This window comes from Zalophus californianus, chromosome 3 (assembly GCF_009762305.2).
Source record: "Zalophus californianus isolate mZalCal1 chromosome 3, mZalCal1.pri.v2, whole genome shotgun sequence".
NCBI classification, from domain to species: Eukaryota; Metazoa; Chordata; class Mammalia; order Carnivora; family Otariidae; genus Zalophus; species Zalophus californianus.
Window position 1 is genome coordinate 167,072,461 of NC_045597.1, and position 27,925 is coordinate 167,100,385.

General features: G+C 39.6%; 1 protein-coding gene and 1 long non-coding RNA gene across 4 annotated transcripts in view; one reads left to right on the forward strand and one right to left on the reverse strand.

Annotated features, from left to right (window-relative positions):
• The window catches only part of PLEKHM3 (pleckstrin homology domain containing M3), a 179,048-nt gene that overhangs the window by 18,912 nt on the left and 132,211 nt on the right, over positions 1–27,925 (reverse strand). For all 3 annotated transcript variants that reach the window (XM_027589656.2, XM_027589657.2, XM_027589658.2), the window contains exon 7: positions 10,875–11,032. In XM_027589656.2, the coding sequence (XP_027445457.1) occupies positions 10,875–11,032 (158 nt within the window). The remainder of the gene's footprint in view (positions 1–10,874; positions 11,033–27,925) is intronic.
• Positions 33–27,539, forward strand: LOC113919851. Its single transcript, XR_003519136.1, has 4 exons — positions 33–68; positions 377–561; positions 16,647–16,706; positions 27,385–27,539. It is a non-coding gene; the product is annotated as an uncharacterized LOC113919851 (long non-coding RNA).

The following is a 27,925-nucleotide window of genomic DNA, read 5'->3' on the forward strand; positions in this document are numbered from 1 at the left end:
CTTCACTGACACAATAAATACATTTAAGAGCAGGCGGTCATGCAGCCTTAGAGTAGAATTGCCTCCTGGTAAGTCGCCACTCGGGCTTCTGCACTCACAAAACCTGTGAGCTTGCCGGGCTTGAGTTTTTCTACCTTCCCACCCCAACCCTGCGTCTGAATGTTCACAGGCCTTTCTATCGCTGTTAATTTATGACCCTAGAACACAGGCAGGGATCTCATCCTCTCTCATCAGTGTTAGGGGACATGGAGGAAGTTCCTCACTCTGCCCCTCTTCAATAGCAGAGAGAAGAATGAGCACTAAGCGGATGGAAACGAATGGTTCCTCAGCAAAGGTACCGAGGAAGAGGCGTCTGAACTTTCTCTCGCCAGTTCAGGAATCCCACACCTCAGCACAATACGCACTGAGTGGCTGCTTCCCAAGAAAAGCCACAGAAAGGAAATATCATTAGGGAAGTGTCCCTCCGTGGAGCCCGGCCTGGGCCTCGCCAAGGCTGCTGTGTCTATTGTTGAACAGGATGTAGCCCGCCTGCCAAGCGCCGCCCACAACCCTGCTCAGGAGGTGAGTTGACACCGTTTGTTTTGGAACCATTTACCAACAAAGGAATGTGTCAGGCTGCTTAGTGAGAAAAGGGTATGTAATGTATGTGTATTTGCGTCCAGATGAGGGAATAATCCAGGTATTCAGTCTGTTTGTGCAAGGACTGACAAAAACGAAGCCTGAGCAAATAGGAAGCCACAAGGAAAGACCAGCTTCTGGGCAGTGCTCCTCTCTCGTTCGCCTCTGGAGTTTTGTTCTACTCCCCAAGCCCTGCCAAAACATTCCTGCCTAAACATGAAACTCTCTTTCAAGAAATGACCAACTATAACTGGCTCCTCGAAAAAGGGAAGAGCCTTTGTTAAGGCTGCTGAAAAATCTGGGGTTTGGTGATTTTCTAGGCACCTAAGTTAGGCGACAGCTTTGGGAAAAGCCATCTCTGCCTTTATCCTCCAGGGACAAATCAAAGGGAACGAGGGCACAGAACACACAGCCCTTAGTGGACTGCTCAAGTTGTGCTGAGAAAAACCATGCATCTCAGCATCTTCTAGGGCAAGAAGTAATTCTATACTTTGTAATAAAGCGGTTGCTTTCTCTCCTTTAAATAAACCTTTATAAGGTTCGACAACTATTAGCTATTGGAAATTGTGTGTACCTGAAGACCGAGGAAGTGCAGAAAGTGCCAAGGCAAAGACCAAAGTCCAAGCCCCAACAAGCTGAGGTCCTCAGGGACAGGGTTGTGTGGATTGCCATGAAATGTAAAATGACACAGACCAATTTACAAGGGTGCTGGGAGGAGCCTCTATGTTCTTCAGTACAAGCTGGGCCTTTCCGAAATTTGCCCAGATGGATGAAAGCAATGGGGCTTGGACTGAGTTCTTGGGTGGCCTTCATTTTCTGGAAGTTAACCTAACAAAATCGGTTTTAAAATGAAACTCACTTGTTATGGATTTTTCTATGGGGCCAGTGTTCACTGTCAATAGACATATGTAGGAAATGTTCTTGAAATGGGTGCAAATTGGACATGGTGTCAGAGTATGTTAACTCAACTGGTACGACTTTGGTGTTGATAAGTTCAAGGTCCTGAGTGCAATCGTTATTTCTTGGAGGAAGGGAGGGAGTGATTAAGTACTGTACCTAAAGAAAAACTGGCAAGTTATGCTCAATCTGCTTCTCCAAACCCTAGTGCTTCAAAAAACACAGGACCCTTTTAGAAGAGTAACCGCTGAGCTGCAAATGACCTCCCCACCTCAACAGGAAGAACACTTCCCTTGGATGCCTTCCCAGGGCCAAGTGAATGTTGGGGACCTGGGCAGGCCGATGCTCATGCCACAGAAATACTTTAAACAGAGGTCAGTTGCTTCAACTTTACAGATAAAGCTTACATATAAAGTAGTGAATTCAGACTTACACTTTGCTTCTCTTTCAAGTATTTCCCCCCAGTTTTATTGAGATATAATTGACATAGAATATTGTATTAGTTTCAGGTGTACAACATGATGAGTTGGTAGGCGTACAGATTGCGAAATGATGACCACAGTGTTTAGTTAACATCCATCATCTCGTGTGGTTAAAATTTTTTTTTCTTGTGATGAGAACTTTTAGGATCTGCCACTCTCTTAGCAACTTTTCAATATATGATAGAGTACTGTTATCTCTAGTCACCATGCTGTACATTACATCCCCAGAACTTATGTATCTTCTAACTGGAAGTTTTTACCTTTTGACCACCTTCACCCCCTGCCTCTGGCAACCACATCTCTGTATCTACATGTGTGGTTTTTTTAGATTTAACATATAAGTGAGGTCATAAAGAATCTTTCTCTATTTCAGATGATGCAAGTATTTTAAATTTTCTTAACTAATCAGTTTATTTAAAAACTTTGTCGGTGTTCCTAGTGAATGTACATGATATGCTAGGAGAGGTGAACCAAACAATATTTATGGAATGCCTACTATATGGAGCACACCAGATTCAGTGTTAAGTATAATCTTCTTATAGTATACCCACATCTAAATACAGCCCAAAATGGTATAGGGATCATGAAGTCTTGAAGTGCAATGTTTTCCATATTGGAAAACTTGTGGGGATGATTTGTATGTCACATGAAATAATAAACAAAGCCAAATGGATCAGACAGAAAGGATGGAACTGATTTATGATAGTTGGTATATATATATAAAAATTATATTTATTTATTTGGCATAGAGAGAGCCAGAAAGCAAGCACAAGCAGGGGGAACGGCAGGCAGGGGAGAAGCAGACTCCCCGCTGAGCAAGGAGCCTGATGCGGGACTTGATCTCAGGACCCTGGGATCATGACCTGAGCCGAAGGCAGCCACTTAACCTACTGAGCCACCCAGGCGCCCTGATAGTTGGTATATTTTGTAAGTTCCATGTTAAAATGCATGCTGAGTGTTTTTAAGATGAAATATTTATGTACTTGTGATCTGGAAGCATTTCAAGATTCAGGAATGACATCTTCACACAAATGTGTGCAGGAGGATGGTCTCTGTAGCAGCAAGAGCAGATTAGTGATATGTAGAGATGTCAGAAAGAAAGCTGGATAGGAGGCAATTTAAGGGTTTAAAAAAAAAAAATCTAAGGCCTGGGTCACCTTGTGGATATATGTGACTCTTTTTTTGCTTTTATAGTCACTGCTTTCCCTTAAGTCTTAGAGTGGTATCAGTCTACTCTTCTGATTTCTAATTCAGAAGTTAGAGCTTTTATTTCTTATTCTCAGTCAAGGACAGTATGTTTGGTCATTTCTCTTTCTTTAGGATGTGGAATTTTATTGCTGTTTTAACAGAATGTTTCTCACTCTGAAAGCTGTGCTTTCCTTTTTCTAAGAGTGTAAATGTTGGATTAGGCTTAAGTTCTGTGATTCTGGATCTTACTACTGTATTTAACATCTTGTAATTTGGATTTTAGTGTTTTCTATTTAAATCAGAGAGAGGTATGTAATTAATTTGTGTTGGAGAAGAAAGACTACCTCAGTGTAAAACTGTGGGCATTATCGTCTGAATGGAGGTGGGGGTGATGGAGCAGCAAAAGGGGGCCTGCCTACTCAGCCTGAGTAAGGCACATTGTCAGCTCCCACAGGCACCCCTGGGGCTCGTGACCGGCCTAGCAATGTGCAGAGGAGGGAGCTCCACTGTGGTCTCTCTCCACACCGCCTCCCACAGCCCCTCAGCCATTTTACCAAAGAAAGGCCTATCTTTCCCCCACCCTAATCTAACTGTGGCCTACTGCTCCAAGTGTAAGAACTTTCAGGATGGCACATATAGGGAGAATGCAAAATAACAGTTTGGGGGGAACCTTCTTGGGACATAATTTCTTCACATGTCCTTTAGGGGGTACACTGCAAAAATGGTTTGAAGACTATAGGTACAGAAGAAAGGTGATGGATGATGGAAGCGTGGATTTTGGAGTCAGATGAATTTGGGTTCCAGTTTTGGTCTTATCTCTTGGGTCAAGTTCATTGCCTCCTCTGAACCTAGGCTTCCCCATTGTTAAACGGAGGGGACAGTATTCCCTCAGAGAACTGGCCTGAGAATGAAATGACGAGATATGTAAATTGCTGGCGCCAGTACTAATAAGTGTTAGTGCCATTTCCCTACAACCCCAACACTTCCTCTCGGTTGGTAAGAGACAGTGCTCTAAAAATTAATACTAGGGCTATATTTTTAAATGACATATTCATGAAGCTTCCTCCTGCATAACAATTAATTCAATAAGGAAAAGAAAGTCTGAAGAGCTGACCAGTGTTTGACACATGGTTGCAAGCAAATAAGCATGTTAAAACCAAGTATATTCTAAAACTGAAGTACGTAAATCAGCACTTTAGAGTTCAACATAGAGCTCTCTAACAGTTGCAGGAAATTGTGCGACTGCTTTTTCCCCTACAACGTCCATGACTCCTATGGGTGATGCCCCTTTTTGGAGCTCCAGGTCCACCCCCTAGACCGTGGATCCTCCAACACCTCAACACAACTGCCTAATGACTCAGTGTCTCTTAGTAGAGACTGTCAACTTCTTGTGAGCGGGGAGCGTGCTATGTTCACTGTGCGTCTCCAGGGCCCAGCCCAGTGCACAAACACAGTATGCTCTATAGATCATTTATTCAAAGAATGGATCGTTCCAATGCTTGTGGAATGTTTTTTTACTGAGTGGTAATTTTGCTGTTCAAATGATATTTGAATCTAAAGGGATATTAAGTATATTTCTGAGGACACAGAGGTGCTGACTTTAGCAACGTGGTCAAGGAAATGTGGTGATGAACTCACTAAATACATCATATCTAAGATTTTTACTTACAGATTTTTAAAGCATGTCTTATTATGGAAAATTTCAAACATATTCAAAAACAGAGAGTATAATAAACTCCTGTCACCTAGTTTCAACAATTATCTTTCATTTATATCTACTCCCTCTCCCCCACCGTCAGATTATTATTTTTTGCCACCATCAGATTATTTTGAAGCAAATCCCAGATATCACATTACTTTACCTATAAAGATTTCAGTTACATGTAAATTTTAAAAATTACCCCACTATTCACATTTATTTTTATTTAGCACATTTATTTATTCAGCACACTTTATGGACATGTTTTCATCTGCAACTTGATTTCTTTTCTTTTTTTTTTAACGGGAGGGGGCAGGGCAGAGGGAGAGGGAGGGAGAGGATCTTAAGCAGGCTCCACGCCCAGTGCGGAGACCAACATGGGGCTCAATCTCACAACCCTGGGATCATGACCTGAGCTGAAATCAAGAGTCAGACACTTGACTGACTGAGCCACCCAGGTGCCCCTGAAACTCAATTTCTGATTAAAGTTTTCCTTTAATAAATCTTTTATTTGTGTTTGTTTTTGTCCTTTCCCATAGACTTGCATGAACTGTTCCCAGTGTTTAACTGGAAACTGAACACCAAGAGAAAGCTCAATGGGTTCCTGGAAAGTATTATCAAACCTGGAATTCCAGGGAGGCTGGTGAGGACTACTTTGCTCTTAAGACATTTGTCCGAGCTTAGAGAGTTGCATCTGACCAAGACAGAAACAGAAGATTTGTATTTCTTTTTGCTGGGTAAAGGGCTCCCTGAACTCACAGATGTGCTAATGTGGTCATTCTGATTATAAGAATCTGGCACCTCTGTCTATGGCCACAGCTATCTTAGAGGAGTGATTCTTTCTTTTGGCTATGATGCAGAATCACATGGGGAGCCTTTGAAGATAGATACTCAGAGTTAAAAAAAACAAACAAACCAAAAAACCAAAAACCAACGAGTCTCATAGGAGATTCTGATATGTAGTCAGAGGGCAGCATCTCTCCCTAGTCATGGGATGAGTGCTGGGACTGAGGGCTTTAAAAAATTTAAAATTTTTTAAATTTTTAAAAAATTAAAAAATGTGTGTGCAACCTAGTGCCCTGATGTTGGTTTCATATTCTCACTAAAAGGAACCTGGGCTTCTTGGAGAAACAGCTATTTCTAGGATTAGGGTGAGAAAAGTATATGATGAGGCTGGAACATCTAGTAGCACAAGAAAGTATGGAAATGATCAAAATCAAAAACCCCACAATGATATGAGTATATCAAAGTGATGCAGGAGCCAGATGCAAGAGCTGGATGGCCCAAGCTGGAATAGTTTGAGCAACAAAATAATCTTGGCTTATAACCCAAAATGTAAAATAAATATGCACATGCCCATGATAATACAAATAAATACTTTGAAAAAATAAATGGGAAGAAGAGACAAGTCACTCAGGGCAGAATTCCAAATAATTTTGTATAAACTACACTCCCAAGGGAAGTGGAGCATAATCTTCACTCCTTAAGTGTAGGATAATATGGAAAAGGTGGGGCAAGAAGAGTTCCTTCCGTGGACAAACCTGACACAAACACTGCAGTGGTAAGTCATGTTGACAGTATGTACCCGTGGTCTGATGTGATGAGAATGGCACTTTATGTCTGTGGTCTTCCTCCCCAAACCTGTAAAACCCAGTCTAATCGTAAGAAAAACATCAAGTCTATCCCCACAGAGGGATTCTACAAAATACTTGACTAGTACTCCTCAAAACTGTCAATGTCCTAAAAACAAAGTCTGAGAAATTAGGTAAAAACTAAGGAAATCTGAAAAAGCTATGGACTTTAGCTAATAATAATGTATCAACATTGATTCATGAATTGTAACAAATACACCATATTAATGTAAGATGTTAATAGGGGAAACTGGGTGCGGGGTATATGGGAATTGTCTGTACCATCTTTGTGATTTTTCTGTCAATCTAAAATTATTCTAATGAAGATTATTAACATTGATCAGCTTTAGTATTTGAGGCAACTGTTCAGTTGGATGCCTTGTGGTTTTTTTTTAATAGACTTTATTTTTTAGGACAGTTTTAGATTGACAGGAAAACTGAGCAGATAGTAGAGTTTCCATATTACTACCCTCACCTCCAGTTTTTTCTATTATCGACAAGTTGCATTAGTGTGGTAAATTGGTTATAATGAATGAATCAATACTGATACATTATTATCAACTAAAGTCCACAGTCTGAATTAAGGTTCATTCTGTGTTGTACAGGTCTAAGGGTTTTGATCAATGTATAATAGGCAGAATAATTTTACTGCCCAAAAAAAATCTCCTGTGCTTTACCTATCCATTTTTCCTTATGTACTCCTGAGCCCCTGGTAATCACTGATTTTATTTTTTACTCTCTCTACAGTTTTGCCCCTTTCAGACTCTTGTATAGTTGGACTCGTACAGTATGTAGCCTTTTCAGACTGGCTTCTTTCACTCTGTAATATGCATTTAAGGTTCCTCCATGTCCTTTTGTGGCCTGAGAGTTTATTTCTTTTATTGCTGGATAATATTCCATTGCATGGATATACCACAGTTTATTTATCCATCCACACCTGAAGGACATCTTGGTTGTTCCCAGGTTTTGGCGATTTTGAGTAGACCCACTATAAACATCTGTGTGCAGGGTTTTGTGTGGACATAAATTATCAACTCACGTGTTATTTAGAAATATATTGTTTCATCCCCAAATGTGTTGGGATTTTGCAGGTATCTTTTTTTTTTTAAGATTTTTAAAATTTATTTGACAGAGAGAGACACAGCGAGAGAGAGAACACAAGCAGGGGGAGTGGGAGAGGGAGAAGCAGGCTTACTGTGGAGGAGGGAGCCCAATGTGGGACTCGATCCCAGGACCCTGGAATCATGACCTGAGCCGAAGGCAGACACTTAACGACTGAGCCACCCAGGCGCCCCTTGCAGGTATCGTTCTGTTACTGATTTCTAGTTTAATTTCATTATGGTCTGGGAGCATACTTTGCATGATTTCTATTCTTGTAAATTTGTTCAGATGTATTTTATGGCCCAGAATATGGTCTCTCTTGTTAAAGGTTCCATGTGAGCTTGAGAAGAATGCATATTCTGTTGTTGCTGGATGAACAACATGAATTGGCAGAGACGTCAATTAGATCCAGTTGACTGATAGTGCCTTTCAGTTTAACGATATGCTTAAACTGATTTTCTGCCTGCTGGATCTGGCAGTTACTGACAGAGGGGTGTTGAAGTCTCTCTAATAGTGGATATATATGTATAGTTGTGGGTTTGTTTCTCCTCGTAGTTCTATTAATTTTTTTGCCGCAAGTATCTTGACTCTGCTCGTGCATGTTAAGGATTGTTGTGTCTTCTTGGAGAACTGACCCCTTTATCATTATGTAATGCCCCTCTTTATCCCTGTGTGAGGGATTGGTATTATTTCTTTAAATATTCAACAAAATTCATCTGTGAATCCATCTGGCTTCTTTATGGGAAGATTTAAAAATGACTAATTCAGTTTTTTTATTTGTTATAGGGCTATTCATATTTCTATTTCTTCTTGAGTCTGTTTTGGTAATTTGTCTTTCTAGAAATGTACCCATTTCATCTAAGTTGTCTAGCTTGTTAGAATAAAGTCATTTATGGTATCTCTTTATAATTCTTTTAATTGCTTTTTCCTTCCTGATTTTGAGTAGTTGTGTCTTTTCTCTTAATTTCTTGTTCAGTCTAGCCAAAGAGTTGTCAATTTTGATTCTTTCAAAGAACCAACTTGTGGTTTCACTGATGTACTCTTTTTCTGTCTTCCATTTCAATGATATCTGCTCTAGTCTTTACTCTTTCCTTTCCTCTGCTTGCTTTGGACTTAGTTTGCTCTATGTTATCTAGTTTCTTAAAGCGGATTTTTTTGGTAATGGATTTCAGACCTTCTTTTTTTTTTCTGACGTTTTTCATGGTATGGTTATAGCTATAGGTTTCACTCTAAGTACTATGTTAGCTGCATTCCATACCTTTTGACATTTTATATTTCATTTTCATTCATTTAAAAATATTTTAAATTTTTCTTGTAATTTATTTCTTCTTTGACCCATAAGTTTTTAGTCTGTATTGTTTAATTTCCAAATATTTGAGGGTTTCTCAGATTTTTTTTCTATTGGGGATCTTAATTCAATGTGTCAGAGAATATACTTGGTGTGGTTTCAATTTTAAAAATTTGTTGAAACTTGTGGGGCACCTGGGTGGTTCAGTCAGTTAAGTGTCTGCCTTCGGCTCAGATCATGATCCCAGGGTCCTGGGATCAAGCCCTGAATCGGGTTCCTTGCTTAGTGGGGAGTCTGCTTCTCCCTCTCCCTCCACCCCTCCCCCCTGCTTGTGCTCGCTCGCTCTCTCTCTTACTCTCAAATAAATAAATAAAATCTTTAAAAAAAAATCCGAAACTTGTTTTGTGACCCAGCATATAGTTTATACTGTTGGAAGCATTTTTAAATTTAATTTTTATTTTTTTATTAAATACTTTCAATTGTGATATAATATATATACCATGAAATTCTTTTAAAGTATACAATTCCCTGATTTTTAACGTATTCACAAGACCTTGTAACCATCACCGCAGTCTAACTCCAGAACATTCTGTCACTCCTAAAACAAATCTGTACCCATTAGGAGTTACTCACTTTCCTTTCCCTGATGCCCCAGGCAACTACTAATCTACTTTCGGTCTCTATAGATTTGCCTATTTGGGACATTTCATATACACAAAATATAAAATATGTGGCCTGTGTCTGCCTTCTTTCACTTGGCATAATGTTTCTGAGGTTCACCCACACTGGCAGCGTGTGGCGGTCAGATTCCTTTTCAGGCTGAATCATATTCCATTGCATGGATATACCACATCTTGTTTATCCATTCATCAGTTGATGGACATTTATGTTGTTTCCACTTTTTGGCTATAATGAATGCTGCTATGAACATATGTGTACAAGTTTTTGTGTGGTGTACGTTCTTAAGAAGTCTATAATCTCTAGGCTATGCGTTAAGTACCTGTACCCAGGAAATGAGGCTGAAGTGTGTGTGTGTGTGTGTGTGTGTGTGTCTTTCTGTGTGTGGGGCCAACCCAAGTTCCTGTATGTTTACAAAGAGTCTTTGGGTTTAAGAAGAGGCCAGAAGGGCTGAGTCAACTCTTAATATTGTAGCTTCACCCTACATGCTTCAGACCTCCCTGGCTATATGCCTCCCCTTCTGTTCTGAACCACAGAGTAAGTAAGCCCTGCTGGGTGGGAAATGAGGCATGATTTCATGGCCAAAGAAGCCAGTGCACAGACACATAAACAGTATACATTTCTATGATGCTTTTGGAATGAAAGGAAAAGTGATATGTATCATTTTGTGATTCAAGAAAAGCAATAGTAAAAACCCCACTCTCAAGTTAGTGGGGGAAGAAAATCATCCATCAATCAATGAATGTGATGATGCCCAAATATTACTTTGGTTAGAAAAATAATCCCACACAAACTCCCACTTTTCTCTCCTTTGGATCCTAAAACTTTCATCACCACACTACAGCGCATCTGTGGAGAAAAGCATGTGGTGAGCCAGACAGCTGTTCCCCAGGGTCTTGTAGTTTTATGCCTGGCGGTCGGTCCAGTTTTAGCCTTGCTCTCAGACTGAGATTTCCCATTGCCTATCACTTAGCCCTGAAATATTGTGAGGATTCTTCCTCCTTGATCTTCATTCTAAAAATGAATCTGAACGCTCTTCGTCACCTAAGAAGGCAGAGATAGGTGATGTTTCTTTGCAACTCTGTTATCTCATTCTGGATAAAGATAGTGAAGTGAGTTGGGAATAAATACAGGAAACCAAAGGGTAAAAAATGTTCTCCAAGAATAAGGGAAATCTGATACAAGCATAGAGACAGAGATACAGTACATGACTAAAAGTTGGCCAGATCTGACCAAATAAAACTGCATGTGACATATTCAGGTATACTTTTGTAAGACAAGAGATTCTGTACCTGCTTGTTGAAATATCCTCAAAAGGGTAGAGGATCTCTCCATTGTTACAGATTTCACAGATGAACCCCTTCTGGCTACAAAGACTGCAGCTGTACACGTGTGAGGTGGCAAATTTAATGACCTTGCCCAAGAATGGAGCCAGCTTCCCCTCTATCACCTGCAGAAAGAGAAATGGGACAGGGAAGCAGATCCGTTGAGAACAGAAGTCTTGCAGACACAGGAGGACTGGAATTCCTTTCCTTTACACAACAGGAAAACCTCTAATTATAATTTCTCAGCAACTCTGAGGAAGAAAAGACATAGTATTTTCACTCCAAAAGAACTCTCTGGTTTAAACCACTGGAGGTTGGGAAATGAAGATGTTGAAACTTCTTTTGTATTCTTCTTTCTCTGTAGTGTGATATAGGGGATTGAGCGCCAACAAATGGGGAATGCTACTTTATAGACCAACTTACCATTATGGTGTGGTATAAGAGGGGTGTGGTGGATTTCCCAAAATAGAAAATGTACAAGGTAAATATTAATGTAGAATTTTATGTTGTAAATTCAATAATACCTATCCTCTGATGAGTTAATGGTATAGCTTTTTTGCCATCTCCCCCCAAACATGTAACAAACGTGGAAAATGAGGTTTCCTTTGCTGCTGCTAAGTATGTTAACATAAAGAGGTTGTGATTTGACAGTCTGAGAGCCACATTCAGCCTGAGGGTTTTTTTTTTGTTTGTTTTTTAAAGATTTTATTTATTTATTTGACAGAGAGAGACAAAGTGAGAGAGGGAACACAAGCAGGGGGAGTGGGAGAGGGAGAAGCAGGCTTCCCGCCAAGCAGGGAGCTCGACGCGGGGCTCGATCCCAGGACCCTGGGATCATGACCTGAGCCGAAGGCAGACGCTTAACGACTGAGCCACCCAGATGCCCCTTTTTTGTTTGTTTGTTTGTTTTAAATCTTTCAGTGTTTTAGAAAATGAGCCAATTTGATAATTGGGAGATTTCACAGAAAAATCCACAATTTTGGCTTCTTTGGAAAAATCATCAGATTTAGCAAAAGTAGCCCTGAATTCCAACATGATGAGGATCCTGGCTGTGAGTAGGGGCTGCTTGCTCCTACTGAGGCGCTCTGCAGTCCACAGTTGTCCCTTCTAGGTCCTGCTATTTTGCATCTGCCTGCCTCCCACCATTACCTTACCTGTTGGCCTGCAAACATCCATGAGTTTGGAACCAATGGTTAGTCAGATCCCACCTCACTTAGCTAATACTGAATGGGCTTCAAAGACTTCAGCAGTTCAATACTAATAGGAAAAAAAATCTGCCTTCTCTCTCATTCATGCATCTGCATATACATGCTGATTCTGATATAAAACAATGAAGATTAAATTTAATTTGGAAATAGCTGAAAATAACTGGTAATAGCTGGATACTTTCAAATAAATAAGTAAAATGAGTTTTACTCATGTTAAAGTTAAATTGAGTTAAAATGACAATTTTACATAAAAATAACATCTGAGGGAACTGTAGTAAATCAGACCTAAATAGAAATTACGATGTCAAGGTGAATAAATAGCAGTAGCGGATAGAAAGACTACAAGGAATGTAATAATGTATTTTGCAAAAAATGAAGCTATACATAATACTGGAGATAAAAAAAAAAAACTCCAAGTTTTGTTTTTAAACATCATGGGATAATCTTATGATGTTTTAAAAATGAATATAACAGTAGTTAACTCTAAGGAAGGGAACAAGTTGGAAAAGCAAGTCTTTAACTTTGTAGATATATAGGGTTTTTTTGCATTTTTAAAAAACAATGTATATTATTTTTGTATTAAGATACAGAAAGTGAACAGAAAAATAAGGTTCACTGCTTTATAAGAGTGGATTGTTTTTGGGCACCTGGGTGGCTCAGTCGTTAAGCGTCTGCCTTCGGCTCAGGTCATGATCCCGGGGTCCTGGGATCGAGCCCCGCATCAGGCTCCCTGCTCCGTGGGGGGCCTGCTTCTCCCTCACACACTCCCCCTGCTTGTGTTCCCTCTCTCGCTGTGTCTCTCTCTGTCAAATAAATAAATAAAATCTTAAAAAAAAAAGAGTGGATTTTTTTTTTCTTAATAAAGGGGGTAGAAATTATGCTGGCTGGTTTTTGAGTCAAGCAAGTACATTTTCCACCATTCTTTCACTTACTCTCCTTTGCACTTCCTTCAGGAAGCCATAGGTTGACCTGCCTTATTGATGTTTTCTCAAGAACCATTAACTTCGATCAACCCTAGTAACATGTACTCCTAATGCCACCACATGATACACACTTTCTAAGAAATAACCACTACCAAATCTTATACCGACCACCGGTAAACACTTTCCAATGTGTCATAGGGTTATTTCTAAATTGTGGTAACAACAGTTCAGCTGAGTTTGGTTTTACTTATGTTACTCTTCCCTAAACAACCAAGGTTAACGACACATTCAGAGATGCACTGACAAAATAGGATCCATTTAGGGGAAAACATCAGAATCTAGAATAGTCCAGAAACCAGGTGAGTAAAGGTTGTTTGGAGGAACTGAGGGTAAGAAGGGAGGACGTGGAGGAAGACATGAAATTTATCATCTAGGATCTAAAGCAGAAGACTGGGCATCTTATGCATATGGTTTTTTTCTTTTTCTTCTTTTTAAAGATTTTATTTATTTGAGAGAGACAGAGAGAGAAAAGGGTAGAGGGAAAGGGAGAAGCAGACTCCCCACTGAGTGTGGAGCCCAATATGGGACTCGATCCCAGGACCTTGAGATCATGACCCGCGCCAAAGTCAGATGCCTAACCAACTGAGCCACGTAGGTGCCCCATAAAGTTTTTTTTTCCTACTAGAAAACTTCCTTGAGATAAAGGCCGAGAACAATTTGAAGGCTTTTGAAATACTTCACCAAATTTACATTGCCAGAAATGTAAATTTATTCCTACTTGGAGACTTCAATGCGCTTTACAAAATTAATTTGCGGGCACCTGGGTGGCTTAGTCGGTTAAGCGTCTGCCCCGGGGTCCTGGGATTGAGCCCCTCATCAGACTCCCTGCTCAGTGGGAAGTCTGCTTCTCTCTCTCCCCCTGACCCTCCACTCCGCTCATGCTCTCTCTCACTCACTCTCTCACTCTCTCAAATAAATAGAAAAAATCTTTTAAAAAAGTTAATTTGGGGGCTGGTATCTTTATACTATTTATTCTCCCTATTTAAGAACCTTACCAGGCGCCTGGGTGGCTCAGATGGTTAAGCGTCTGCCTTCGGCTCAGGTCATGATCCCAGAGTCTTGGGATGGAGTCCCGCATCGGGCTCCCTGCTCCTTGGGAGCCTGCTTCTCCCTCTGCCTCTCTCTCTCTCTCTCTGTCTCTCATGAATAAATAAATAAAATCTTTTAAAAAAAAAGAACCTTACCTATATCTCCGTTTTATGAAATCTTCATTTGTTATTGCTTAATAAAGTTTTGGGTTTTTTCCCTATCTAAGCCACTCACCCTATTATTTAGGTTATTTCAAGGTTAAACTTTTATATAATATTTTTCTTATTAGTTATTGTTGGTATTTAGAATATACTGACATCTGTGGATATCTTATATATAACTATATTACTGAGTTTTCATGAATGCAAATCATTTTTAGGTGATTCTTTAAGGTTTTCTGAAAGTAATAACTTGGTCCCTTCCTTTCTAATATTATATCTTACTTACGTTTCATGTCTTATTTCATCATCCAGTGATCCTAAAATAATTTTACATAATGATGGTGTTAGCAGATATTTTTGCTATTTCCATGAGAATCAAACTGGAAATTATGTAGTCTACAGTGAGTGGTTCATTTTCTCCATCAAACACATATATATTGTCATTCACCACATTTATTAATTCCTTCTTTTTTTTTTAGGTTTTATGGTTTTATTAACACAAATATGACGTGCACAACAAGCTGTCTATTCATTTTCTTCGCTGCGCAGCCTGGCATTGGGATTGGTGACTCTGATTGCCAGCGGGGCTGCTCTTTCCACAATAGCTTTGCAGGTTCTTGGAGGAGACATTGCGAGCAATCTCTGCACAGTAAGATTTGTTGCACATCAGCAGCACTTCAAGCTCCTTAACATTGTGGACTAGGAACTTCCGGAAGCAAGTTCCTTGTTCATGTGCTTTGTTTTCTTGTTGCTCCCGTAACCAATGTTGGGCATCAAGATCTGGCCCTTTAATCTTCTGCGCACCCTACTGTCAATGCCTCTGGATTTCCGCCAGTTGCACTTAATTTTGACATAGCAGCCTGACTGGTGCCGGATGAACTTCTTGGTCCTCTTTTTAACGATCTTGGGCTTCACCAGAGGTCTGAGGGCAGCCATGATGCCCAGTAATAGATGGCTGCCACCTCCACAGGCAGCGCCGAGGAAGAGCAATTCCTTCTCCTTTTTAATAACAGCTTTGACATAAAATTCACATGCCATGTAATTCACCTATGTTAAATGGTTTTTAGTATATTCACAGAGTTGTGTACCATCATCACAGTCAATTTTAGAACATTTCACCAACACTTGCAAAAAATCCTGTACCTATTAGCAGTTACTCCCCTTTCCCCCGTAACCTGTCCCCCCTCCCCCAAGCCCTAGGGAATCAATAATCTTTTTTTTTTTTTTTTTTTTTTTTTGGTCTCTATAGATTTACCTCTTCTGGACATTTCATATAAAAAGACTCATACTGGCTTCTTTCACTCAGCATAATGTTTTCAAGGTTCACGGTGATTCTGTTTTAAATATCTCTGGTGCCAGAATATCTCTTGCCCCAGCTATTATCACTCCTCTCTAGATTAATGAGATCGTCTTCTAGTTTTATTTCTGGATGCCAGTCTTTTCCCTTTGGTGGTCCATCCAGCATATATACTAACCAGTTCTGGACATCATTTTTATCAAGTATCATCTCTTCTTTCAAATCTTGGTGAATTCTTATTATTAATAAGAACTCTTCACTCATTCATTTCATAAAATTCTATTGAGTGACTATGTCCTAGATACTCCGTATATGAGTGAACCGGCCAAGACCGGAGCTTACATTTTTGCTTGGTGTGCAAGTGTCTCCATAAGCTGATTCCATACTATTTTATCCAAGCTCGTTTTCCATTTCCTACTATGTATCTTCCACTGTGAGAAAACTTTTCCCTGTGTAGAATATGCTTACTTTTTCTCTTGTGCCTTTCCCCATGTCATTTCCTCTATCTTAGGTTTCACTTCTTAATACTTATTTAAATTTCACCTAGGCTTCATGGCTCAGATCTAGTCAGCTTGATCTGGAAAGCTATCGTTGGCTACTTCAGCTGTTACAGATCTTTTGTGCTTCATATAATTTACTTTTATATCATATAATTTAATACAGAACTTGACGCTGTTTTGTACTCTTCACTATTGTTTAACATGTGATTGTTTTGCTTATCCGACTAGATTGAACATATAAAAATGGTGATTCTATATGGAGCAGTCTAAGAATGTAAATTGCTCGAAGGCAAAGATGGGGGTCTCACACTTGTTTTAAGTATTCCTTCTCTGCCAGGGACATACGTTCTTGTTGACTGACTGGGGATGCCTTCCTGTTTTTCTCCTGGGCACAGCTGCGTGTTAGGGCTGTCTCTGTGTCACAAACATTTTTAATCATTCTGCTGTGTGATTTAGGGAGAAGCATAAAGAGTGCGTGGGCCCGGTGGCTGCTTAGCTGTTCAGGAACTTTTTTTTTGCTCTTTATACTTAATTAATTGTTCTTCCTATTTGTTAGCTTAGGTTCATGGCCATGGTCCAAAGAGCTGAAGATGCTGAAAGTTTTTCCTCCAGAAAAGTGAGGTAATAGTCTATACATTTATTTTTGAATTTACATATATTTCTTTAATATTATAGAAAAGAAAACTTCAGACTTATAATGTTCCAGAGGTACAGATATATTTAGGAGGTTTAAAGCTTGTCTTTGAATACAACTACTAGCAGCACTGGAAATAGAATCCAGCTCTTCTGACTTCTGGTCTAGAGGTTTCATCACTACAAAGAAGTAGGTTCTAGGTATGAAATCTCCTAGGGTTCTTTTTAAAAATCAGACATAGAGGGGCGCCTGGGTGGCTCAGCTGGTTAAACGTCTGCCTTTGGCTCAGGTCATGATCCCGGAGTCCAGGGACCGAGCCCCGCATCGGGCTCCCTGCTCAGCGGGGAGTTTGCTTCTCCCTCTGCCCCTTACCCCACTCTGGTGCATGCTCTTTCTCTCAAACAAATAAATAAAATCTTAAAAAATTACCACATCCTTTAAAAAATAAAAGTCAGGTATATCTTTGCTTTGGATAATTGCTTAAAAAGAAATCAAGTGTTCTACATCTACCACCTCTTCCTGCCTCCAAGAGTCTTGTAACTTTCACTCCCAGTTCCTAGCCACCTTGGTGGGGGCTTAAGGTTAGGGACATATTCCATAAACATCATGAAGATGGTGGCCTCAAAGACAACCAAAGCCCGAGGAGCCACTACCTTCAGCTTCCAACTGAGAACAAAGTACAAAAGAGCTGCCAGGATGCCAATGGACCTGGAAAACGACTATGGGTAGGACAAAATCAAACGTCCAAAAAGCCAACAAACTGGACAAGGGCAGAGCCTGAGAGAAGTCAGACATGAGAACCCTTCTATGTCAACCCTAAATTGGAGCACCTCCCTAGGCAGTGTTACTGCCTAGAGTAACCACAGTCTTCAACAGGGCCCAGCATGGGGAAAAGTTGTGTATTTAGATTAGAGTTGATCCAGGGGATTCTGATATCACTGAGAGCAAGCCAGGACTGATCAGGACAAAGTAAACCACAAAAGTGCTTCCTTAATAAAATGGGCCAAAGCTTGTTTAAAAAAACAAAACAAAACAAAACCTAACTATCATAGTTTTTGCTTCTTGACAACTTGGCTGTATTTTTCTGGTGTGTGGTAGTTTGATTCATCAGGGACTCTCCCAGAGAGGCTGACATTGCATAGTTTTCCATACTCCCTCAGAACTTAGTTGTCTTTGGGTACTGGGAAGCAGCAAAGCACAGTGGAAAAGGCAAAGCTGACCTGAGTACAAATTCTAGTTCATCCACTTTCCAGCCATGAGACGTTGGCAAGTTACTTAACCTTTTCGAGGCTCAGTTCCTCAACTGAAAAATTGGGATAATATCTACCTTGCAGCGTTGAGGGATGGATCAGATTTAATATAATGAAAGCACTGGACATAATGTCTAACTTAGAGCATGTGATTAATAAATAATAACTTACTATTTATCTTAATCTAAACAGAAACTTTATATGATTTAGATTCATTCCTTCTTTCAAGCACTTGAGATTTGTAATTAGTCACAGGTTAATGTAACTTTATAATAATCCATCAGAAGTCACAAGGTCATTCCATGTTTAGCGTAACAAGGCTAGTGGTTTTAGTTAACCAGGTGGTCATTTCAGGGTGTCAGGAGCAAAGGTGAACTGGACCTCTGAGATGAGCTTTAGTTATCCCTCCACTTACCTTCCCCAAGTGGCCAGTCTACGTGAACAAAACCATGACAAAGTAATTAGCAGAAAACATCTGTAGCTCTTCCCCCATCTGCTAACCCCCTGCACTTCTCCTTCACCTTCTCCATACCAAGCTGCCCCATCTGCTTGAGAAAAGGCAGATGCCCAAAATAGGGAAAACGAGTTTGCTTCTGTTTTCCATTACACTTAATTTCTTATACTAAGGAAGGTATTAGTCTGATTGACTTAGTCGGAGGGTATGCATATGTGATTATTTCAGAGGTATTTTACTGGTCAGGTAGTCGAAGAATACACACTTCCATTTGTGATTTAAAATTATGTGTCCTCTCATCACATGGTAGGATAAGGATCCAGCTGGTATCTTCCCAATTTTTCTATTGTTTATTTCTGCAATCTTTGCATGAATTTTTTGCACTCATCATTTTAGGTACTTCTAAAACTCAAGGAGTCATCCAATGTCACTTTTCATCCTCCAGCTGGCTGACCCATATACCAACTATGCTTACCCTTCTGGGACTGCAGAGCCCACGAAAGCTGCCTGGTTGAACTTCCAGCTCAGGGATACACACATTTTCCCCCCTTTCTATTCTGGTCAAGATGGTCAGCATTGAAATTTGAGGCCTATGGCTTTCTTGCAGACTAAGACAACAGACTTTATTTGATTTACTTTCTTGCAGACCAATCAAAAATTACAATTAAGTTAAAAAATAACCTAGTGCTGCCTTCTCCAAACCACAGTTTCAGAAACAGCTGCTTATTACTCATGTGTGGCACCAGGAAATTGCAGTGTCATGTTCAAGGTCTGTGGCCAATAGAGATCTGTGGGATCAGGAAAACGGCACAAATGATTCTTTTATGTCCGTTACCTTCACTCCGTTGGCACCACCACACCGTTCAAAATCTACAGGGGGAGAGGGACAGACCACTAGTAACTTGGGCAAGAAAAAAAGAAAAAAGCTCTTTCTCATTGAATTTCTTTATGTATCGGCTCATTGCTTTCCCCTGATTTGTCAAGTTGCCTTCCATTTCAATACAAGCACTCCTCAGGCACTGTGTAACATCTAGATTCTGGACAACTGTTGGGAATACTGTGGCCCCTCCTCAAAAGTTGAGCCAGAAGACCCCATTCATAGTAAACAAAGCCACCTGCCACTCACTAGTAACAAGCCAGCTTGATGAAATGAAAGAATCAAAACTGTCACACACTGTAAAATGATTTCACATATAATTTAGTTTGCATTTGCTTGGCCAGAGGACCATGATAGGTTGTGCTCACTATTTTTTCTCTGAGTGCCATTTTTCAGCATTAACACGTGGATACCATGAAGTCTAGTGATCCTGGTCAGGTGAGTTCATGGAGAGTTAGGAAAAACAGTCTGTAGATTCTGCTCAGGTTTGAAAACCCTAACACTCAGTGAGAATATTCTGAATCTTCATTAAATTTTACCATTCTTAATTGTAAGTCCTTAAAAATAGAAAATAAAAAGCATACCACCATATTATTTTTCTTAAAAATAGAAAATAACTAGGGGTGCCTGGCTGGCTCAGTCAGCAGAGCACGCGACTCTGGATCTTGGGGTTGTAAGTTCTCCCACACTGGGTGTAGAACTTACTTAAAAAGGGGGAATAAAGGAAATAACTACTACAATGTTTTCCTATTTCAAAAAGTTTGTTAAAACCCCATTTTCCCATAACTAGCCTTTGAGCTCCTCTTTTTTTCTTTCTAAAGAGAGGGACAGCACGAGTGGGGTGAGGGGCAGAGGAAGAGAATCTCAAGCCGACTCTGCTGAGCGCAGAACCCGATGCAGGGCTCGATCTCACGACTGTGATCATGACCTGAGCTGAAACCAAGACTCAGACGCCCAACTGACTGAGCCACCCAGGTACCCCTGAGCTCCTTATAATGGCTCAGTACTGGGTGGTTTGTGCATAAACAGAGAACTTCTGTGATCAGCTGTTCCCCACCCCTCTCACAGGATGGAAACTTTGGCTAATCAAGCACTTTACTGTGGGTGGATTATGAGGATACCAATTAGCCCTTATCTGAGCCTCTCCCAAAGGTGACAATTTCTACTTAGACTTTGTAAACTAGGTGATAATTTAATCTGGGTTGATGTAATTGGGTAGATTTGTGAGTGGCCATCATCATTTCCATCAAATCACATTTTGCTTCCTGCTGGAAACAGTCTCAGGGAATAAAAGAAAAACAATTTCAATTTCAATTTTCTTTAATGGGTGAATGGCAAAGATGAAGCCAAGAACACAAACTGCTTGTTCAGAAAACTATATGGAATGGGGCCCACTTCGCAGAGTTTTTCTGCACCCAGTGAAGTGCCTCCAGGGCCACAACCTTGAGGAACTTCAGTGGCAGCATCTGCAAAGGGTGAGTACAATTATGTGGTCCCCATGTCGTGAGCCCCCAAACAGGTCACATGGTCTGAGAGAGGTACACATGTATTTATGAGGAAAACAGATTAAAATATTTTTTCTCTTTAAATTTTTTATCAGATTAAAATATTTTAAATTGAGATAGTTCCAGAAAATTCTCATGGTACGGTCAGCAGAATTTTGCTTCTCTATTGAGTTAATTAGTTGTATGTCTGAAATAAATTATATTTAGGTCTCTATTGTTCATTTCGGCTTTAGTTAAGATATTACTGACTCACTGAATAGTAAATAAGGAAAGGCCCTAAATGGTCTTTTAAACTCAGCTTCCTTACTTTAGTATCTGAGAAAACTGAGGCCCCGTGGTGATGTGAGTTGTGCAAGATCACCCAGCTGGTTGGTGACAGACACAGACCCCCCCCACCCCCACCCCAAGCACCTTTCACTACTCTAGGAAGGGGTCTTTCTAAGGGCATCCGAGGGCAGACTGAAGCCTCTGGGTTTGGTTCAGCCTGGGAATTCTGAGATCTCTGGATGCCTACTGACCCACAATGTAGAAACAGAGGATTTCTAAACTGATTCAGTCTTGGCCTGGAAGCAAGATGCACTGTTTACATCTGTATCTACCTCTGCCCACAATTTTGATCCGAAATGGATCTGCCTTTGGCTTCCAGAAAGATTTTTTTGTCCAACATATTTGCACCTTGTATAACAATTTTCTTAAATGGTCACATCTTGTGTTATTTTCTGAATATGGAATATGATTTTAAATATTACATTACTCTTAAACTACTGGGAAATTCACCAGTTAAAGTAGCCACCAAATTCTGTGACAAAAATTGACTTAACATCAACTTAAACCCTAGCCTACTTACTAAAACTAGAGAAGTAACTTCGTAAAAGGAGAAGCAACTACAGCTGGAAAAAGCAAAGCAAAGCAAAACTTAGCTCCCTCTATGCATGTACTGTGGGAGAAATGAAAGAAGGATGGCTTTTCAGAGAGGGCTTGAGTAGAGACCAATAATAAAACATCTCAACAGAAAACAACAAGAGCCTCCACATTTGAAGGGATAGAGAGATTATCAGGAGAAATAAAAGCAACATTACCTGATCATGTAAGGACAGTAGACACAGAAGAGGCAGAAAGTAAAGAAGGGGAGGAGAAGTAGGGGAAGGATGGAAACCGAAATGAAAAAAATGTAAAAAATAGTAAAAGGCAAATTGAAATGCTCACAGAGAGAAACAAAGGACAGAGCTGACTGAGGGCTAAGAGAGGAGTGAGGCGTCTAGGCTTCGATCCCAGCCATGTCCCCGGGGAGCTGTACAACCCGTTTTGTAAGTCACTTCACTTCTCTGTGCCTCGGCTTCCTCATCCACAGAATAAAGAGATTGCACTAAGTCATTCAAAACCGGAGGATCAATAAGGATCCCTCTCAGTTTGAAGATTCTATGATTTTGTGATTAACCAACAGGGAAAACATCAAAAGAAACTTGTTGAATACCCCCAGGAATGTAGAAAGGGAATATCTGGGGAGATAGATAAAAGGTGAGTTTAACCAGACTAATTAGAAGATACCCAAGGAAATTTTCAAAAGAAGTGAAATAATGTCAGCAGCTTTTTATTCCTCTGCTTGCTGAGTGCCATTCAAAGAGGGAGTTAGTGCTTTTTAGGAATCATCCCCTCACAGGTGTGCAACCAGATATCAGTTTTCCTAAAGACGTCTGCAAATCCCTTCCTTTTATCAGTGCATTTAATTAGTTAAAGTTTAGATAGCACCTAGGGACGAAAAGCACAATATAAGTGCTCAACATTACTATTACTTAACAGCTTTTATGAGACCAGCAATGCTTAAGATTAAATGAGAAACCAAAATGAGTTTCTGGCTAGAAGGTTGTGATCTAATAAACTGCTGGGTTACTGACGTGAGGAAAAACAACCCCGCATATAAACTGAAATAGGTGCTCTTTATTAGCTTGCATGCCATTGTCTTAAGACAGCTGGTAATTTTTCTTCTTTGCCTCAAGGAGTCAACAAGTAGTAAACCACCACTCACTGCACAGTACTGATTATGATTTCATACATCCTGTTATTCAAGAATATTATCTGGCGTCCGTATGCTGGACATCTGTATACCCAGGATATGGGTTCAAATATGTATGGGAACTTACAATACAATAAAAGTGGGGAAAGATACGTTATTTAATAAATGATACTGGGGTAACTGGTTAGACATTGTGGAAAAAATAAAATTGAATCTCTAACTCATTTCATAAAAAAATAATTGCAGATACATTGGAGATTTAAATATAAAAAGAAAACCATAAAAGTATTTTAAAACTACAAAGAATATTAGAGAAAAATGTTAGAAAAATATTTATGTGGGGCAAATATTTTATAATCTTAGAAGCCATTTTATAATCTTAGAAGCCATTGAAGAGTAATAAATGTGAATATGTAAAATTAAAAAATTAGTAAAATACAAAATACCACTTACAAAGTGACATGACAAAAACAAACTGGGAAAGATAGTTCCCATTTGTTATAAAAAAGTGCCAATTTCCTTAATACAGAAAGAGCTCTTTCAAAATAATAAGAAAAACACCAATAACATAATTTAAATACAGGTTAATGAAATAAACAGGCAACTTACAAAAACTACAAATGGCGAGTAACAAAAAAAAAGATGCTCGACCTTACGGTGGAAAAGCATACAGATTACAATAATAGTGTGAAGTTATTTTTTATTTACCAGATTGGCTAGGATTAAAAATATTGTTAATATAGACAATTAAGTGGGTGTAGGAACATAGGTATTCTCAAGCGCCTGGGTGGCTCAGTCGGTTAAGTGTCTGCCTTCGGCTCAGGTCATGATGTCCTGGGATCGAGTCCCGTGTCGGGCTCCCTGCTCAACGGGAAGCCTGCTTCTCCCTCTCCAACTCCCCCTGCTTGTGTTCCCTCTTTCTCTGTCTCTCTCTCTCTGTCAAATAAATAAAATCTTAAAAAAAAAAAAAAGATACTGAATGGAAGTAAAATACACTTACCTTTTCAGAAGGCAAGTGGCAATACTTCTCAAACTACAAAGCACATCTACCCTTTGACCTGGCAGTCTCATATTAACTAATTTACACTACAGACATAGTCACACAAGTTCTCAGGGAATTATATGAGGGGGTTTACTGCAGTACTGGTTCTAGTAGAGAAAGAATGCACTGGTCAAAAATTCAGATAACTCTGGGCGCCTGGGTGGCTCAGTCAGTTGAGCATCTGACTCCTGATTTTGGCTCTGGTCCTGATCTCGAGGTTGTGGGATGGAGCCCTGCGGCTGGCTCTGTGCTCAGTGGGGAGTCTGCTTGAGATTTCTCTCCCTCTGCCCCTCCCCCTGCTCGGGCTCTCTCTCTTTCTCTAAAATAAATAAAATAAATCTTTTTTTTTTTAAATTAAGATTGGGGCGCCTGGGTGGCTCAGTCGTTAAGCGTTTTGTCTTCGGCTCAGGTCATGATCCCAGGGTGCTGGGATGGAGCCTGGTGTCTCAGTCTCCCTGCTTGTGTTCCCTTTCTCACTGTGTCTCTCTCTGTCAAATAAATAAATAACATCTTAAAAAAAAATTAAGATAACTCTATACTATGTAGCTGATAAAAGAATGAGGTAAACCTTTATGTGTACTCAGTGTGAACATATGCCCAGATGTCCACAGTACACTATTAAGTGAAAAAGGCAAGATGCAAAAAGGTAGTATTGCTTGATCCTATTTGCAAAAAAATAAAAAATTAAATTAAAAATTAACATTTGTAAATGTGTAGAAATGTCCAGAAGACAGACCAGCTATCGTTAATGAAAGCTACCTCTACAGAGTGGTATGTTGGGGGAAAGAAGGGTGGACTTTAAAAATAGAAATCTGTAATGAAATCTCAGAAAGGGAAACTCAGAAAACAATCCCACTTACAATTACATCAAAAAAGAATAAAACACCTAGTAATAAATTTAACCAAGGAGGTGAAAGACCTACATATTGAAAACTGTAAGACACTGATGAAAAAAACTGAAGACACAAATAAATGGAGATATTCTGTGCTCACGGACTGGAAGAATCAGTATTGTTAAAATGTCCATACTACCCAAAGAAATCTGCAGATTCAGTGGAACTCCTACCAAAATCCCAATGGCATTTTTCACAGAAATAGAACAAACAATCCTAAAATTTGTATGGAACCACAAAAGACCCCAAATAGCCATAGCAATCTTGAGAAAGAAGAACAAAGCTGGAGGTATCATGGTCCCTGATTTCAAACTATATTACAAAGCTATAGTAATCAAATCCATATGGTATTGGCATGAAAACAGACACACAGATCAATGGCACAGAATAGACAGCCTGGAAATAAACCCACATGTATATGGTCTATTAATTTATGACAAATGAGCCAAGAATAGACAATGGGAAAAGGCCAGTTTCTTCAATACATAGTGCTGGGAAAACGAGACAGGACAGAGAAAAGAATCAAACTGGACCGCTATCTTACACCATACCAAAAAAATTAACTCAAAATGGATTAAAGATTTGAATGTAAGACCTGAAACCATAAAATTCCTAGAAGAAAAGACAGGTGGTAAACTCCTTGACATGAGTCTTGCAAGGATTTTTTTTGGATTTGATACGAAAAACAATGGCCATAAAAGCAAAAATAAACAAGTGGGACTACATCAAACTAAAAAGCTTCTATACAAAAAAAAAAAAAAAAAAAGCTTCTATACAAAAAAGGAAACCATCAACAAAAGGGCAAACTAGTGAATGGGAGAAAATACCTGTAAATCTTATATTTGATAAGGTGTTAATATACAAAATATATAAAGAAGTCCTACAACTCAACAGCAAAAAAGAACCTGATTAAAAAATGGGCAGAGGGCTTGGCCAGGGGCTGCACTGCCACCCTGGGTAACTTGGCCAATGCCAATTTTGATGCCATTTCCAAGACCTACGGCTCTCTCACCCCTGACCTCTGGAAAGAGACTGTGTTCACCAAGTCTCCCTATCAGGAATTCACTGACCATCTTGTAAAGACCCACAGCAGAGTCTCCGTGCAGAGCACCCAGGCTCCAATTGTAGCCACCACATAGTTTGATTTTTTTTGAAAGATTTATTTATTTACTTATTTATTTGAGAGGGAGCATGCATGCGCACAGGGGGAAGGGCAGAGGAAGAGTCTCAAGCAGACTTTCAGTGGAGCCCGAAGCGGGGCTCAATCCCAGGACCCTGAGATCATGACCTGAGCCGAAATCAGTCAGCTCAACCAACTGAGCCACCCAGGTGTCCTGCCACCACATAGTTTTATACAAGAAAAATAAAGTGAATTAAAGCTTGTTAAAAAAAGAAAAATGGGCAGAGGATCTAAATAGACATTTTTCCGAAGAAGACATATAGATGGTCAACAAGTACATGAAAGGTGCTCAACATCACTAATCACCAGGGAAATATAAATCAAAACCACAGTGAGCTATCACATTGCATTTTTTAGAATGGGTATTACTGAAAAGACAAAAAATAAAAAGTGTTGGTGGAAAGGGGAATGCTTGTGCACTGTTGGTGGGAATGTAATTTGGTGCTAACACTAGGAAATATGGTATGGAGGTTCCTCAAAAAATTAAAAATAGAACCACCATATGATCCAGCAATTCCATTTCTGGGTATTTATTTGAAGAAAATGAAAATACTAATGAGAAAAGATACCTGCACTCCCATGATTACTGCAGCATTATTTACAATGGCCAAGATATAGAAACAATCTAAGTGTTCATTGATGGATGAATAGATAAAGAAACTGTGACACACACACACACACACACACACACACACACACACACAAACACACGCAGGAATATTACTCAACCATAAAAAAAAGAACAAAATCTTGCCATTTGTGACAACATGAATGAACCCTGAGGGCATTATGCTAAGTGAAATGTCAGACAGAAAGACAAATACTGTATGATCTCACAAAAATGTGGAATCTAAAACAACAATAACCAAAACAATACAACAACAACAAAAAAACAAAAAAAACAAAACCCAAACCAACTCAAGCTCACAGATACAGAGAACAGGCTGGTGGTGGTTGCCGGGGGTGGTGGTGGGGGGAGTGGTGGTAAATGAAATGGGAAAAGAGAGTCAAAAGGTACACACATCCAGTTATAAAATAGATAAGTTACGGGAGTGTAATGTACAGCATGGTGACTATAATTAACACTGTATTGCATATTTCAAAGTTGCTAAGAGAGTAGATCTTAAAAATTCTCATCACGAGAAAAACAATTTTGTTAATTATGTATGGTGATTTATGCTGTGGTGACCATTTCCCAATATACAACAACAGCAAATCATGTTGAATACCTGAAATGAACATAATGTCATATATCAATTATACCTCAATAAAAAAGGAAAGAAATCTACCACAGACATTCAAAGGTGATAACTTCTTAGAGGCAAAAGAGGGGTAGTAAGAGTGGAGGAGGAAGAGAAATTTGGGTGGTAACAATGGAAGAACAAATTGGTGACTGTGTGGATGATGTTTGTAATACAGAGTTAAACTCTATTTTGATGTTTGCAAACAGCTTTTAAGCCTCACGCCCGCCTCTTCTTGTGCCCCACACCTGGGCAAGCTGATGGGCAGCCCAAGTGTTCTCCCTCTAGCACCTGCAAGAGATTCAAAACACCCAATTTCCTGCTTCCTATGGGAATCCTCACCCAGGCCCACCCCCTAACCGCAATAAAAGCCTCAAGCCAGGCTGCTTTCACTCTTCAGCCGTTTTGGACATGTTTGAGACGGCTCTGCTCGTCCCCAAGGCCTCAATTTGTAAGTAGCCTTTTTGTATTTTCAATATATATATATAAATTCTGTTTTTTGACGTTTAAATAATGAATGTGAGTTAACACTTTTATAGTAAATGCTTAAGTTGGTAAAAAAAAATGACAGCTCTACAGAGCATGGCTTTAGAAATATATACATGAAATTTGCATATGCATATATGTGAACATTATAAAAATGGAGAAGACCTTCCTTTTTTGGTTTTGTTTGGCCTATGTTTTCACTTGTCTCCAATAACCTGTTCATTTTCACAAAAGTTCTTGAAAACTGCCTATCAGTGAACCTGT